General features: G+C 38.7%; 1 protein-coding gene and 1 long non-coding RNA gene across 7 annotated transcripts in view; one reads left to right on the plus strand and one right to left on the minus strand.

The window, feature by feature from the left end:
* The window catches only part of DYM (dymeclin), a 343,179-nt gene that overhangs the window by 150,729 nt on the left and 176,209 nt on the right, over positions 1 to 16,241 (plus strand). For all 6 annotated transcript variants that reach the window (XM_038543986.1, XM_038543991.1, XM_038543989.1 and 3 more), the window contains 2 exons: positions 9,605 to 9,718; positions 10,690 to 10,784. In XM_038543986.1, coding sequence (XP_038399914.1) covers positions 9,605 to 9,718; positions 10,690 to 10,784 — 209 coding nt within the window. The remainder of the gene's footprint in view (positions 1 to 9,604; positions 9,719 to 10,689; positions 10,785 to 16,241) is intronic.
* LOC111096838 overlaps positions 16,082 to 16,241 on the minus strand; it is a 38,575-nt gene continuing 38,415 nt past the window's right edge. Inside the window, exon 6 of the long non-coding RNA XR_005362724.1 lies at positions 16,082 to 16,238. This is a non-coding gene — a long non-coding RNA (uncharacterized LOC111096838). The remainder of the gene's footprint in view (positions 16,239 to 16,241) is intronic.

Raw genomic sequence — 16,241 nt, forward strand, 5'->3', positions numbered from 1 at the left:
TCTACATTTTTACTATAAGTGAAATATATGAAAATTTCTAAGATATAAACCCCTAGAAAGATGACCAAGAAAAAGTTACACATGTCTATCACTGAGAATTTATAGGAAATCAGAACAGATCCCACAGATATTAAAAAAAGTTCAGAGGATACTATGAGTAATTTTATGCTATAAAATTTAAGTGTTAAATGGACAAATTTCCTCCACTCCCAGAAACAATTTAACCAAAGCTCATGAAAGGAAAAAGAAAAATCAAAATAGCCTGTTTAAAGGAACTGATTTTGTAATGTGAAGTCATTCTAAATAGAAGATTACTGTCCCAGCTGATTTTTACCTATGAATTCTTCTGAAAACTAAAGGAAGAAATAACACTGATTGTATATAAGCTCATCTAGAGAGTAGTAAAAAAGGGAAGTCTTTGCAATTCATTTTATGAGGCCAGTATACTCTTTATGCCAAAAATCCCGAAATTTGATAAAGGAAAATTACAGGTAGATTTTTAATTCAGAGGCAAAAATTTAGTAAGTGGCACAAATGTAATTATAAACCTTGTAAATCTAATATTGTAGAATGAAATAAAGCAAAGAGTAAAAAGAACATTTTTATGTAAATAACAATATTCCAGAAATGTGAGGATGGTTTAATATTAGAAAATATCTGGACGCCTGGGTGGCTCAGTGGTTGAGTGTCTGCCTTTGGCTCAAGTCATGATCTCAGAGTCCTGGGATTGAGTCCCATATCAGGCTCCCTGCAGGGAGCCTGCTTCTCCCTCTGCCTGTGTCTCTGCCTCTCTCTCTGTGTCTCTCGTGAATAAATAAAAACTTTTTTTTTTTTTTAAAGAAAGTTCCTTAAAACTATATTAGAAAATCTCTTAATGTGTAATTTATTAACTTAAGAGAGAAAAATCATACAGTCATCTCAATAGGTACAGAAAAAGGATTTGATAAAATTCAACACATATTCATGATAAACAAAATTCTCAACAAAATAAAGGTAGAAAAGAAACTCCTTGTCTTAACAATTTCTCCCAAAACCTACAGTTAAAAGCATTATACTTGATTGGAGAATTTTAGAACTATTTTCTTGAAAGCCAAAATGAAGAGGATGCTCTGTATTACTACTCCTCTTCAGCACTTTATCAGAAGTCTAAGCAGGTCATTTAAATTTGAAAAGAGAGGAAATCTAAATGTCCATATTTATAGATGTTTTGATTGACTACATAGGAAATTCAAAATAACTCTAATATTAGAACTCTTAGGAAAGTTGAACAAATCTTCTGAATCCAAGATCCATATACAAAACAAGTACAATTTCTACACACCAGTAACAAGACGTTTCAAAAATATGATCTAGAGGGATGCCTGGGTGGCTCAGTCAGTTAAGTGTCCTACTCTTTATTTTGGCTCAAGTTGTGATCTCAGGGTTGTGAGATCGAGCCCCTTGTCCAGGTCCATGCTAAGCAGGGAGTCTCCTTGAGATTCTCTCCCTGTGCGCTTCTTCCCTCCTGTCTCTCTCAAATAAATAAATAAATCTTCAAAAATGTGATCTAGAAATACTCTTTATAATGGCAGTAAAACTGCAATGAATTTGGGAATCAGTGTAAGAGAGGAAGTGTAAACATTTTATGACAAAAATTACTTAAGGATATTAAATGTGACTTAATAAATGGAAAGAGACACCATGTTCATGGATAGGAAGACTCTGTGACAGAGTTCTTAATTTTGCTTTCAAATTAATCACTATGTTCAGTGCATTCTTGATCAAAAATCTCAACAGTTTTCTTGTGAGAGTTGCAGTTGACCCTTGAGAAACATAGGTTTGAACTATGTGGGTTAACTGAAACATGGATGTTTTCAGTAAATACCAACTGTGATTGTATCTTCTCTTCCTTAGTGGGCTTATCATTAAGTATATTTTTCAGGAGTCAAAAGTTTGACTTTTGGATGGATTTTTGACTGTGTAGTGGGGGTGGGTACCCCTAACTTCCACATTGTTCAAGTCTCAACTGCAATCCCTGAAATCATACTGAATAAATATATAAACCATGACTTAAAATGTTAACAAATTTGACTACATTAAAATGAAAAATTTTCATGATTAATAAAGGTGGAAACAAGCCATAGGCAGGAAGATGAATTAGCAGAATCAGTTAGAAAAAGAAAGTATTCAAGAGAAAAATGCGCAAAGTAATAGAAAAAGAAAATACAAAACCTGAATGACCAGCAAGCATTTTTTTTTTAACATTTTATTTATTTATTCATGAGAGACACAGAGGCAGAGACACAGGCAGAGGGAGAAGCAGGCTCCCTGCAGGGAGCCCAATGTGGAACTCAATCACTGGACTCTAGGATCACACCCTGAGCTGGAGGCAGACACTCAACCACTGAGCCACCCAGGTGTCCCACCAGCAAGCATTTTTAAAGGATGTTCAACCTGATGATTTGTCAGGTCATGCTAATTAAATTAACTGCAATATTTTGCACTCATCAGTTTGGCAGGAATTCTAAGCGCTGTAAAGAATTGGTAAGGATCCAGAGAAAGAGGGCTCTCGTATACTGTATAAATGAGCAGAACTACTTTTGAGGGGAATCTGGCCTTTTACATTCCTCAAATAACCTGCAGAAGTAAATATTCTGCCTCCCAGCAATTCCATTTCCTGCTTCGTATCCTAAGAACTTTTTCAAAGATTCACAAGAGCGTATTTGAAAGAATGTTCACTATAGCATTGTTGGTAGTATTAAAAATTGCAAATCGCTGATTCCATAAATGAACTACTGTAGAACAGCTAGAATGGATGAAAGAGCTGTGTGAATTGATAATGAATCTCAAAAATCTGCATGGTAATGAAGCATCAAATTCCGGCTGCCAGAGTTTAGAGAATAGGGTCAGCGAGGAGTGGCTAGAGGGCTTTAGGACTTCAGAAGCAAGATATTAACATTTGATAAAATGGTGATGGATACAGTGGTGTTCTTCATTCGAGGCTACTCAACTTCCATGAACTTCCTGTGATGACAGAGACCTCTGTGATAACTGTGCTGTCTGAGATGGTAGCACTTGTAATATAGCCAGTGTGACCGAGGAATTGAATTTATAATTTTATTAAAAATTAATTTTAACGTAAATACTGGCTTTGCGGCTTGTGCTACTGTGATGAACACTGTTGTTCTGTGCTTTTTAGTTTAATAGTGACCCAAACCTACACTTATTTTAAAAAAGAACTATTCAGTGACCTTGCAGTTTCGTTTTCTAGCAAACTCTTGGAGATTTGCTTATGAAGTCATTAAGTATTAAAAACTGGATGGCTTCAGCAATCAGACAACAAAAAGAAATAAAAGGCACTCAAATTGGCAGAGAAGTCAAACTCTCCCTCTTTGCACATGACATGATACTGTACCTAGAAAACCCAAAAGACTCCTTCCCAAGATTGCTAGAACTCGTACAGCAATTCAGCAATGTGGCAGGATACAAAATCAGTGCCCAGAAATCAGTGGCACTTCTATACACTAACAAGGAGACTGAAGAAAGAGAAATTAAGGAGTCAATCCCATTTACAATTGCACCCAAAAGCATAAGATACCTAGGAATAAACCTATCCAAAGAGGTAAGGGATCTATACTGTAAAAGCTATAGCACACTTCTGAGAGAAATTGAGGAAGACACAGAGAGATGGAAAAATATTCCATGCTCATGAATTGGAAGAATTAATATTGTGAAAATATCACTGCTACCCAGGGCAACTTACACATTCAGTGCAATTCCTATCAAAATACCATGGACTTTCTTCACAGAGTTGGAACAAATCATCTTAAGATTTGTGTGGAACCAGAAAAAGACCCTCAATAGCCAGGGGAATATTGAAAAAGAAAACCAGAGCTGAGGGCATCACAGTGTTGGATTTCAAGTTGTACTACAAAGCTGTGATCGTCAATACAGTGTGGTACTGGCACAAAAAACAGACACATAGATCAATGGAACAGAATAGAGAACCCAGAAATGGGCCCTCAACTCTATGGTCAACTAATATTCGACAAAGCAGGAAAGACTATCCACTGGAAAAAGGACAGTCTCTTCAATAAATGGTGCTGGGAAAATTGGACATCCACATGCAGAAGAACGAAACTAGACCACTCTCTTACACCAGACACAGAGAAACTCAAAATGGGTGAAAGATCTAAATGTGAGACAAGAATCCATCAAAATCCTAGAGGAGAACACAGGCAACACCCTTTTTGAACTTGGCCACAGCAACTTCTTGCAAGATACAGCTATGAAGGCAAGGGAAACAAAAGCAAAAAGAACTATTGGGACTTAATCAAGATAAAAAGCTTCTGCACAGCAAAAGAAACAGTCAACAAAACTAAAAGACAACCTAGAGAATGGAAGAAGATATCTGCAAATGACCTCTCAGATAAAGGGCTGATATCCAAGACCTATAAAGAACTTCTTAAACTCAACAGCACAGAAACAATCATGAAACGGGCAGAAGACATGAACAGATATTTCACCAAAGAAGACATAGACACGGCCAACAAGTGCATGAGAAAATGCTCCGCATCACTGGCCATTAGGGAAATACAAACCAAAACCACAATGAGATACCACCTCACACCAGAGAGAATGGGGAAAATTAAGACAGGAAACAACACCAGTGAGAATGGGGAAAATTAAGACAGGAAACAACAAATGTGGGAGAGGATGTGGAGAAAGGGGAACCCTCCTGCGCTGTTGGTGGGAATGTGAACTGGTGCAGCCGCTGCTGGGGATTTACCCCAAAGATACAGATGCAGTGAAAAGCCAAGACACCTGCACCCCAATGTTCATAGCAGCAATGTCCACAATAGCCAAACTGTGGAAGGAGCCGCGGTGTCCATCGAAAGATGAATGGATAAAGCAGATGTGGTCTATATGTATAATGGAATATTACTCAGACATCAGAAAGGACGAATACCCACCATTTGCTTCGACATGGATAGAACTGGAGGGTACGGAGGACAAACATATGGTTTCACTCATACGGGGAATATAAGAAACAGTGAAAGGGATTAAAGGGAAAGGAGAGAAAATGAGAGGGAAATATCAGAGAGGGTGACAAAAGACGAGAGACTCCTAACTCTGGGAAACGAACAAGGAGTAGTAGAAGGGGAGGTGGGTGGGCTGATGGGGTGACTGGGTGACCGGGCACTGAAGGGGGGCACTTGACGGAATGAGCACTGGGTATTATACTATATGTTAGCAATTAGAACTGCAATAAAAAATATACATATAAAAAAACTGGGTGGCTTAAAACGGATATTTTACAGATTATTTCTCTTTTTAAAATTTATATGATTTCCTTCCTGACTTTAGATAATTAATGTTCAGAGTATGAAAGTATGGAGAGTATGGAATCCCTGGTTTCTGAGTTTCATATAGTGAGATTTTGGGTAGTCAAGGTAAGAATCCATATTGTAACATTGTTCTTACTGGAGGAAAAACTGGAAATAATCCCAATTTCCGTTAGAAGAGTAGACCCAAGAAAACAGGCACTAGTTAGTGCTTAGATGGAATGAAGTAGAGGTGATATTCAGATATTTAACTAGTATAGTACCAAAATCAGCCAGTGAGAATGGGTATCAACCATGGTCCCTTTATTGTCTGCTGAACATTAATTGCTGAACCCCCAGGAGATTCTGGGGGAGTGGCTTGGGGCATCAGCTATTTATTAATTACCATAGAAGTATTCACTTTAGGAAATGATTAGTACTATCAGAATTTGGCAGATGTGATAAATATTAATTTTCTTATATGCGTCATCATAGTGGTGTTACAAGAATAAATTGAGTGGAAAAAAATAAGATGCAAATAAATACCTGTGGTGTACTAGTTTCTAGGGCTGCCGTAACTTTACTGCAAACTGGGTGGCTAAAAAACAGAAACTTATTATCACAGTTCTGGTGGTTAGAAGTTCAAAAGCAATGTATCAGTAGGGCCATTCTCTCTCTGAAAGACCTAGAGGATAGATCTCGCCTCTTCTTAGTTTCTGGTGGCCAGTCCTTGGGGTCCTTGGCTTGCAGCTTCTGTGTGTCTGTTGTGTCATGGTCTCTCATGTGAGTGCCTCTTTCTGTGTCCCTTCTCCTCCTCTTCTTGGGACACCAATCATTGGATTTAGGGTCCATCCTAACCCAGTATGATCTCATCTTGGTTATATTAAGACCCCGTTTTCAAATAAGAAACGCTCACAGGTTTTGGGTGACGTGAAGTTTGGGGGGATACTATTTAACCCCAGACACTATGGTACTCTTTATAAGTTAGCAAATACATAAAGGAATCCTGGGTTTTGAGGGAGTATGTATACATATAAAACATTTGAAAGAGACTGGAAAGATACATGCCAACCTCAAGATAGTGGTTGATTAGTGGTTGATATTATACTCTTTGGGGGAATAAAATAGTATTTATATGTTAAAATAAAATACTAACAGTTAATGTTAGTTGTAGGAGAATAGAGGTTAATTATTCATTGCCTTTCTATACATACTTGATTTTGTAAGGAATTGATTGCATGGTATCTTACTGTACTCTAGCATATAAACCTTTGTAAGAAATCTATTCAATAAAACCAAATCTATATAGTAGGAAAACGCTCAGGAAAAGACCTAGAACAAGTAATTCTCGTGTACTTTTTGAGAAGGAAGACATTTTTCAGATCCTTAAGGTATTTCCTTCTGCATATTATTTGAGTTAATTGACCATGAAATGATGAATATATGTATTGTATGATCAGGATACCAGTCTGTGACTGTTAAACTGTATGTCTGAATGTTGAATACAAGAGATGGGGAATTGTTTTTGTAAGAACCAGTTAAATAAGTCAACAGCTACAGCTATGTTACCAAGAAAATTTTTTGTATGTTGCCCATTATGCATTAATGGCCTATGGGAAGCTGTGTGCACTTTGTAACTAGTTATTTATAATTTTTCTTAAGTATACCCAGAATTTCTAAACAATGACACATTTTTCACAGGAGGAAAGTTTTATGTAAACACTAAATTGGATTTCTAATTTTTATAGTAACATTGTAAATTTACTCTGGATACTAAATATTTGTTGAATGTTAAATGAATAAGACTACTTTTATTCAAAATACTTCTTCCATCCAATTATATAATTGACACACAGAAGCAGACATTAAGAACTAATGACCTCTGTTTCAAATAAGGATGGCCTATGATAATTTATTTCTAAATAAAGGAACCGAGAGAGGAGAAATTGAACTATACTCAAATGTGTGACCTTTAAAAAGACAGACACCTCTCACTAGTAAAGTTACCTAATGACTATCCTGTGTCAGTGTTCACTTGGAGACTTAAGAGCATTAGTTCTAAAACTTTTTGGTCTTTTACACTAAAAATAATGAAGGACACCAGATAGCTTTTTTATATAGGTCATAATTCTATATATTTACCATATTAGAAATTAAAACTGAGATATTTGAAAAATAAATTTGGTCATTTGAAATAATAGTTACTATAATAAACCCAGTACATGTTAGCATCAGTAATATATATTTATGAAAAGTAACTTTTCCCAAACAAAAATTTAGCAAGAAGAATGGCATTTACAGTTTTTCAAATCTCTTTTAATTAATTGCCTTAACAGAAGACTGCTAGATTCTCGTGTCTGTATCTGTATTAAACTTGTTGCCCTATCAGCCATGTTATGTAGCACCTGACAAATGCAACTATATACTCAGGAGACAATGAGAGTGGAAAGTAATGTTTGGTATTATCGTGAAAATAGGTTTGACCATGAGAATTCTCCACAAGTGTGTCTGGGACCCCTAGAGGTCCCCAGGACCACATTTTGAGAACTGGTACCTTAGAGGGTAAGTCAGAGGGACTGAGCACTTTACTGTTCCTTTATAAAGGTTCAAGTGACAAAACTCATTTTTCGAAGTCTTTCAACTATTATTATACACATAGGTTATCTCTTCTACTTGATGATGGCCATCCTTAGTCATGATATAGGGGAATGCTCACACTTTGACATTTTTTACCTTACAAACAATATTCAGCTCCCATGTATTGGGCATTTGCAGTGTGCCAGCCTCCGAGTGCAGACTGCAGAATAGGTGAGGGTTGGGTGATTTGTAATGGGGGGTACTGGGTGACATGGTACTCTTGCCGGAGAGTTGAACTGAGTGAAAATCTGTTATGGGGGCACTCATCTGCACTTGCATGAAGTTGAACAAAGCATCCCTTTACTTTTTTATTCTTCTGGTCTGTTTCTGTACCCCCTTTCTCAATTCTATTATTTGGACTTTTTCCAGGGGCAGATTTACCAGAAAAATATTTATTTTAATGATTTTTGAGAAGAACTGCAGTACAACCATATTACTTAGACTTAATTTTATTTTTCTGATTTCATGGACTATAATTGCAGTTTGTTGTTGCTTTGGGGTTTTATTTGGTAGTCCTTATTGTCCTTCTCTTGAATTCCTTGAGCTGTCATTTTATGTCGTAATGGTGGAGAGGATGGGCAGCTAAGTACTAACGTGTGGTAGCTTGTTTTTTCTCTCAGAAATGGTGCATGAGTGGTTCATGTTAACTCTTTGGGTACTTAAAAGTCTCTGTTTGTATACTTAGGTGGTAGTTTCTCTAGGTATAGAATTCTAGAATCATAATCCATTCCTCAAAAATTTACAGATACTGTTCTGTTAAGCAGATGTGTAGTGTTTAAGATGAGAAATCTAATGTTTGCTTATCTTTCTTTTGGTGATAATCTGTTTCTTCTCTTTGGGAGGCAGTAAGATTTTATTGTATACTGTAAATTCAGAAGTCTTGCTAGAGTCAGTTTTACATTTTTTTCTATATTTCTCAGAATTTTGAAAGGTTTTCTTCTCAACAAAACTTTCTCCTGTTACTAATTTTTCTGTTTTTCTTCTAGTCTGTATCTTTTGAACCTTTTATTAAGTAGACATTAGGTCTCCACTTTGCTCTCAACTTTGTTTGGCTTTCACTGCTGTTGTCTGAGAGAACTTTTCAGTTTAGCCTTTCAAATCACAGATGTGCACTGCTCAGCTTCTCTCTTTGATGTCCCAGTTACCTGTCGACTGTGGAACTGCACCGCTTACGCTAGAAAACACTTCTTGCTTCCTGAGGCCTGGAGATGAGCGCCAAAGCTGCCTACAGTTAATAGCCATAGCAGAACGTGGCCCAGGTCTTCTGGATCTTGGCTTATTTGCATTCTAGGCTTTTCCTGAACACGAGTATGAAGGTTTTCTGTGGTTGTTGGGACAGCTCTACTTTTCAAGAAACTCCTCATTTTTTCTGTTTTCATATTTTCCTGTTTTTTCTCTTGCCTTTGTGCCATCTGTCTTTCCAAATATATCTCCTGTTTGTGTACTAATTTTCCAAATCTGTTTTCTTTTCTATTTAAGAAGGAAGAAGTGAACACCTCAGTACAGCTTTGCTCTCTTGAACTGAAAGTCTCACAATTCACTTTTATATAGTGTTTAACTCTCCTTCAGAGCAAAGCCATGGCTCATCAGAAATTATAGACGTGGATCATCCTTTTTTCCTATAAAGCAGTCATATTTACCTAAACTTTTCTTCCCCATTACAGATATTGAAAAATATTACTTGGTATTCAGAACGAGTTTTAACTGAAATTTCACTGGGGAGTCTTCTGATACTAGTTGTAATTAGAACCATTCAGTACAACATGACAAGGACAAGAGTAAGTATTCCATATAGCTATTTTTTTTTAATCTTAATGCATATAGTATAATTAGGCCTGTAGTTTAAAGCAATCTTGCTATTTAGAGTGCTAACATTTTTATGAAATATAATCCAAATATAACATTTCATAAAATCACTGAAATACATGATCCTAAAGTAATGTATAGAGTGTCTGTTTCTTAATATTTAGTAGATTGTATGGATTAGAAATATTTTATATGAGACAAAATGGATGGTGGGATGTTCTTTGATAAAAGATATCTGTCTTTGCTAGACCAATAAAACTGACTTACCCTTAAAATCAGTAACAACGAAGTATATGAAGAGATGAGCACAGGAAATATGAATTAAAATGGAAAAGAAAAGTAGAAAGAATACTTTAAAGGGTACAAGAAAAATTTCAGCTGGATTATGTTTGCAGTGTCTGGGAGCAAATTTCACTTCCACTGATAGAGAAAGCAATATAGAGAATTCATGGCTCAGGGAAATGGTCACGTTTACTACACTGTTTTTTAATTATTTCTCTCAGTGAGGCTAACATGGATACATTCCATAACCTTTTATCTGAAACTCTAGGAGTCAGATGTGTTTAAGAGTGGAGAATTTTTTTATTTTAGAAAGATAATTATAGTACACATGCTATATTCTCTGCAACCTTGAGGTTCTGGAGTAGCCTGCTGTAATTAAGCCATAATATTTCTGCAGTGAAATAGTTCAATATCCCCCAGGATGGGGATAATGAAGACCATAAAGAGCAGCAGAATCTTTTGTTATCAGATGTTGCTTTCAAATGTGTGGTGAAAAAACTGACCTTTCAATGCCTTGTGGATTTTAGAATTAGAAAAAAGGGCTTGTGGACCTGAACTTGCTAAAATCAGTGACTGTTGAGTTTACATTTGCTTCCTGTTAAGCCTGCTTCAGATGTAGAGAAGACTTGATGTCTGTTTTCAACCTTCTCTTTTCTTGCAGGACAAGTACCTTCACACCAACTGCCTGGCCGCTCTCGCAAACATGTCGGCACAGTTCCGTTCTCTCCACCAGTATGCCGCCCAGAGGATCATCAGGTAAATAGGAGCTTTAAGAGAAATCCTGCGTCCTGCCCTTTGGCTGACCCAGAGCAAGAGGCCCTGTGCTGGTCCCTTTATACTGTTAGCCGCAAAGGAATGTCAGATTTTCCTTCTTAATAGTTCTCCCCTTCTTGTTTAGTTGAAAATGCCTTGTCCTGCTTTGTTTTCCAACCCAACTTCTTGATCAGTGTTAATTGTATTCACTTTTCCGTCTTTTTATAACATTTAATTTCAAGCCTTGTGTGTTAGCTTCCTACAGAGAAGCAGATTTCTTAATGACACAAACTGAATTTTCACAGATTTGCAGAGCGTTTTGCAGAGCATCACATTACACTTTAAGGGAGGGTAGCAGTGCTTGTTTTAGAGAATTTTAATAGCAGTTTACTGTTAGTTATTTTCCGATTACTGTCGCGACAAACTACTCCAGATCAGTGGCTTAAAAGAATGCAGATTTATTGTACAATCTGTATATGAAAAGTTCAGCACGGGCTCCAGTCCAGACGCAGTGGGGCTGCATTCCTTTCCGGAGCCTCTAGAGGATCCTTTCCTTGCCTTTTCCAGTTGCTTGCAGCTGCAGCCTTTCTGGGCTCGTGGCCCCTTCCTTTCCCTGTCAGAGCCAGCTGTGGGAAGTTGTGGGTCGTCCTCACATCTCCGACCCCCTCTTCTGGTCCCTCTTCCACTTTGCGGGTCACTGTGATTGCCGTGACCCTCTCCAGGTAACCCAGGCTCATCTCCCCATCTCCAGGCTCACGGTCGAATCACAGCCGCAGAGTCCTTTTTTGCTGTGTAGGGCAAAACAGCCATGGGGTTGCGGGGTTGGGAGGTAGATCGCTTTGGGGGTAACCATTATTCTGCCTGCCAGAACATCACCAGAAGCTCCTTCCCATCTCTTCTCCACCGTTTGCCAAAGTACGCTCTTTAAGGGTAGGAAAGCTAATTAACAAATGTGAATGAATATCATTTGCAGATTGTTTTTTTTTTTTTTTTTTTGTCTTTGTTCTAATACATGTGGATACTTTTGGGTCTTTAGATAGAATGCTCGAGATGATCACAGTGGTTCTCAAGCAGAACATCTGTTATGTAAGTCAGTGAAGTCAAATTGTTTCTTTTGGGTCTTGTTTTGGGGGCAGTGCAGTTCTGATATTCAGTCTTTTTTTAAATTTTTATTTATTTATGATAGTCACAGAGAGAGAGAGAGAGGCAGAGACACAGGCAGAGGGAGAAGCAGGCTCCATGCACCGGGAGCCCGATGTGGGATTCGATCCCGGGTCTCCAGGATCGTGCCCTGGGCCAAAGGCAGGCGCCAAACCGCTGCGCCACCCAGGGATCCCCTGATATTCGGTCTTATGTTGCAGTCATTGGTGGTGATTGCAAGTTCTCAGCACTTTAAAACTCTGATCTCACCTTCCATCCATTGGTTTTTGTTTTTGTTTTTAAGATTTATTTATTTACCCCTGAGAGACACAGAGACACAGGCAGAGGGAGAAGCAGGCTGCCTGCAGGGAGCCCGATGTGGGACTCTATCCCAGGACCTGTGATCACATCCTGAGCCGAAGGAAGGCAGATGCTCGCTCCACTGCTGAGCTACCTGGGCGTCCCCCCATCCATTGGTTAGAGATACTTATTGATCTGGCCTCATTTTTAACAGTCACCCGGCATTAAGTTATGTTCTTGGTCTCTATATTTATCCTCAGAATTTAATGGAGGATATTTCCAATGACTCACTGTTTAATTTAGGTCTGGTCTTAGTGCATTATGATGTATTATTTTTGAGAGTTGTACTTGAGTGATTGTCTGTTTGAATGACTGTACTAATACTAGCTTGGTGACTTAAAGCACACATAGCATCTCCTACCTCAGATTTTCCAGGTGTTCTAGTCTTTAGTTTCTGAAGATTAATTTTTGTTACTATGCTGCAGTTCAGAGATTTAGTGAGAGAGATTTAAGGGTACTGTGCTGCTCTGAGGTCTATCTTTGTGTGTATTGGAGCTTCATAATGGTTTGATGACGGTTGCAGCACAGGATTCATTTTCCTCAATGGATACACCAACACTTGGCCTGTTCAGTATGAAATGGCAAATGAACAGGTTTACAATTTAAGTTCTGATAACATGTGTCAAGCATGATGAAATAAACATTTTCTAGGTGTAAGAGTTGGAAAAGCAAATAAAGCAATTCCTAGTTTTCTATCTATGATGAGTAAAGCAGAAAATCAATTGTATTTGGAGAAATAAGAAACAGATTTTGGATTTTGGATTTGGGAATATTTAGATCAAGTTTATCATCAGGAATATTGCTTCACTTTATTTTAATGGAGTTTTATTTAGCATTGTATTAGTAAGGAAATGTGTGACACATGCAAGGTACATCCAAGTTGTAAAAATTCCTGCCCTCAAGTAGCTTCTGCTTCGGCAGCTGAGCTAAATAAGGGCAGACATGTATACAGCAGAATGTGGTATTAGAATGAGAGAAGAATTCCTTGGCTGAGGGTGGGTGGGTGGTTCAGAGAATTGATGAGATCACATCTTACTTGAGAAATCAGGCAAGGTGAGTAGAGAGAGATGGCTCTAGAGATTGGCTTCATGAGGAAAAGTACCAACCACAACAAAACAGAACAGGAGGTAGTGTGATAAAGGGCATTATATTTAGAAAACAACCAGTCCCATTCAACTGGCCTGTTGTGGACCCAAATATAAATTAGAGGAGAAAAGCCTGGAAGAATCAGCTGAGGAAGGAGATGGGGCCACCCTGTGGAATGTGCTTAACAATGAGATGCAGTTTAGAATAATGGAAAGAATTGAGAGAAAAGGTCTGATGTTCAGTAACATAAAAGAAACTATAAAGGGGTGCCTGAGTGGCTCAGCGGTTGGACGTCTACCTTTGGCTCAGAGAGTGACCCTGGGGTCCTGGGATTGAGTCCTGCATCGGGCTCCCTGTATGGAGCCTGCTTCTCCCTCTGCCTGTGTCTCTGCCTCTCTGTGTCTCTCAGGAATAAAGAAATAAAATCTTTTTTTTAAAAAAAGGAAAGAAACTGTATGAATGAGTTGTAAATGGATTTTATTTTTTAATTATGTATGTATGTATGTATGTATGTATTTAGTTATTTAGTTATTCATTCATTCATTCATCTTAACAAGATCCAAAGTCTCCATCTTAACAAGATCCCCAAATGATTTGTTTGCACGCTTAAAGTTTGGAAAGCATTTAAAGTTCAGACCTGGAAATCAAGATTTATTCCTGTAGAAAACACTTGCTTTGGGATCCCTGGGTGGCGCAGCGGTTTAGCGCCTGCCTTTGGCTCAGGGCGCGATCCTGGAGACCCGGGATCGAGTCCCACATCAGGCTCCCAGTGCATGGAGCCTGCTTCTCCCTCTGCCTATGTCTCTGCCTCTCTCTCTCTCTGTGTGTGTGTGTGTGTGTGTGACTATCGTAAATAAATTAAAAAAAAATTAAAAAAAAAAAAGAAAAGAAAACACTTGCTTTGAATTGGAAATGGGGGCCAACTTTTTTTTTTTTATCTTGAGGAAAGTCATTTTCCACTAAATGTTTGTGTTTAGGGTATAGAGTTGTAAAGTATGATAAGGAATGCCTAACAAAAACTGTTTAGATACACAGATTTATTATAGCAGTACAACTCAAGATTCACCAGATGCTCCAGTAACTGCTTCAAGTGAGAAGTAATCAGTTTCATGTACACATTTTCTAAATCCTGCTTTAGGAAGAGACCACACGGTTTTGTATCTGTCAGTTGCAAAACCTAGAAGAGCCAGTGATCTTCAACAAAATACAAAACAGAGTAACATGTTACACTGCTATGAAGTAGGGTGTGAATAAAGCTTCTAAAAGCCATTTTAGCTGGACATAAGTGTAAAGAGCGATTTCATATGGTGTCTGTGCTATTGTCTCGTATTTAATGACAGTGTATCTTCTGTAAACTCCTGGTATTCTAGAAGAATCTCCTAAGCATATATGATTTGAGTTTTGTTCATCTATAAAGTCTTCTGAATATTCTATGAGTATTTGAGATCATTATTTGGGATTATACTTAATTAACATTCACAAAAAGTAGATTACATGCAAGGAATTGTCCTGGTTACAAAGACATCATTACTCACTTCTGCCCTTATGACCTTCCCTCCTGCCTTTTCTGTCTCCCCAACTGGCTTCTTTCCCTGGCTTTGACTTCACCTTTGGCTTAATACATAACTTTTCTTCAGTATTTCATGCTATGTTGGTTTTTTTCTTCTCTTTTTGCTCATTTTCCCTAGTTCATATACATGCCTGTGACTTTACCTACTATGCACTTGTGAACAGAAAACCATCCAGATCTGCACTCACAGTCCTAATCTCTCTGCTTTCCCTGAGGCAGACAGTACAGCATAGTGGTTAAGAGCACAGACTCTGATCGGGGATCCTAGCTTCAAAACTTACCAACTCTGGGACCTTGGAGGAGTTACTGAACTTCTCCGTGCAGCAGCTTCCCTGTTGTAAGATGGGGTGATGGTGGGTGTTCTCTCCGTGGATGTGGTGACGGTTAAGTGAGTTAATATCTGTAAAGGGCCCGGCAGGTAGCATGGACCCTGTGTAAGCGTTGACTCACTCCACTCATGTCTCTACCTGGATATCCCCCACTTACCTCAGACTTTCATGAAGTTAAAAACAACTCATTTTCAAACCTGCTCTCCCTTTGAAGTTCCCTATCGTAGGTTGTAGTGTAATAGCCCTCACCCCAGCTCCCTAGACAGCCAGGCCAGAACCCTTCAAGTCATTCCCCATCCTTCCCCCCTGTCCTTTAAATGCCACATTCAGTCAGGCCCTGGAGTTCTGTCCAGCTGTGCTAGTGACACGCCCATTTGTTCGTCCCCCAACTCCCATCTCCACCACCGCAGCAGGTTCCCTTGCTCACCGGCTTCAGCCACGCAGTCATTAGCCTGCCAGACCCTTTGCCTCCCCACACGTCCTGCCGTGGTAGGCCCTGGCACTTGCTGCTGCTATTTGAGAGGCACGGCTGATATTATTCCCCCCTGTCCTTAAATATTAAGTATTACTCCCCTTGCCAGGAGGTTCCATTTCAGCCTACTGAGAGCAGTGGGCTGTCAACTGTGGGTGATTTTGTCCCTCGGGGACATTTGGCAATGTCTGGGATAGGGGTTTGTCTTTTTGTTGTTTTATGGGTTTTTTGGGTTTTTTTTGGGGGGGGGGGTTGATTGCTCCTGACATCTAGTGGGTAGAGGCTATAATATGCAGAAGAACAAAGAATTACCCAGTGCCGAGACTGAGAAACCTTGCCTTATAGTGAGGAATCCAGGTCCTGCCACTTGTACTCAGGCTTCCATTACGACTTGTCATATGTTGGCAGGTGCCTGCTGCTCTCATCTCACTGAATCACTGCAGTGTGCTGCTCTTTCCCAGGTATTCTTATTCTGCGTCAGGATAAAATGTAGTCTGGACCTG

Source organism: Canis lupus, chromosome 7 (genome assembly GCF_011100685.1).
Source record: "Canis lupus familiaris isolate Mischka breed German Shepherd chromosome 7, alternate assembly UU_Cfam_GSD_1.0, whole genome shotgun sequence".
NCBI lineage: Eukaryota > Metazoa > Chordata > Mammalia > Carnivora > Canidae > Canis > Canis lupus.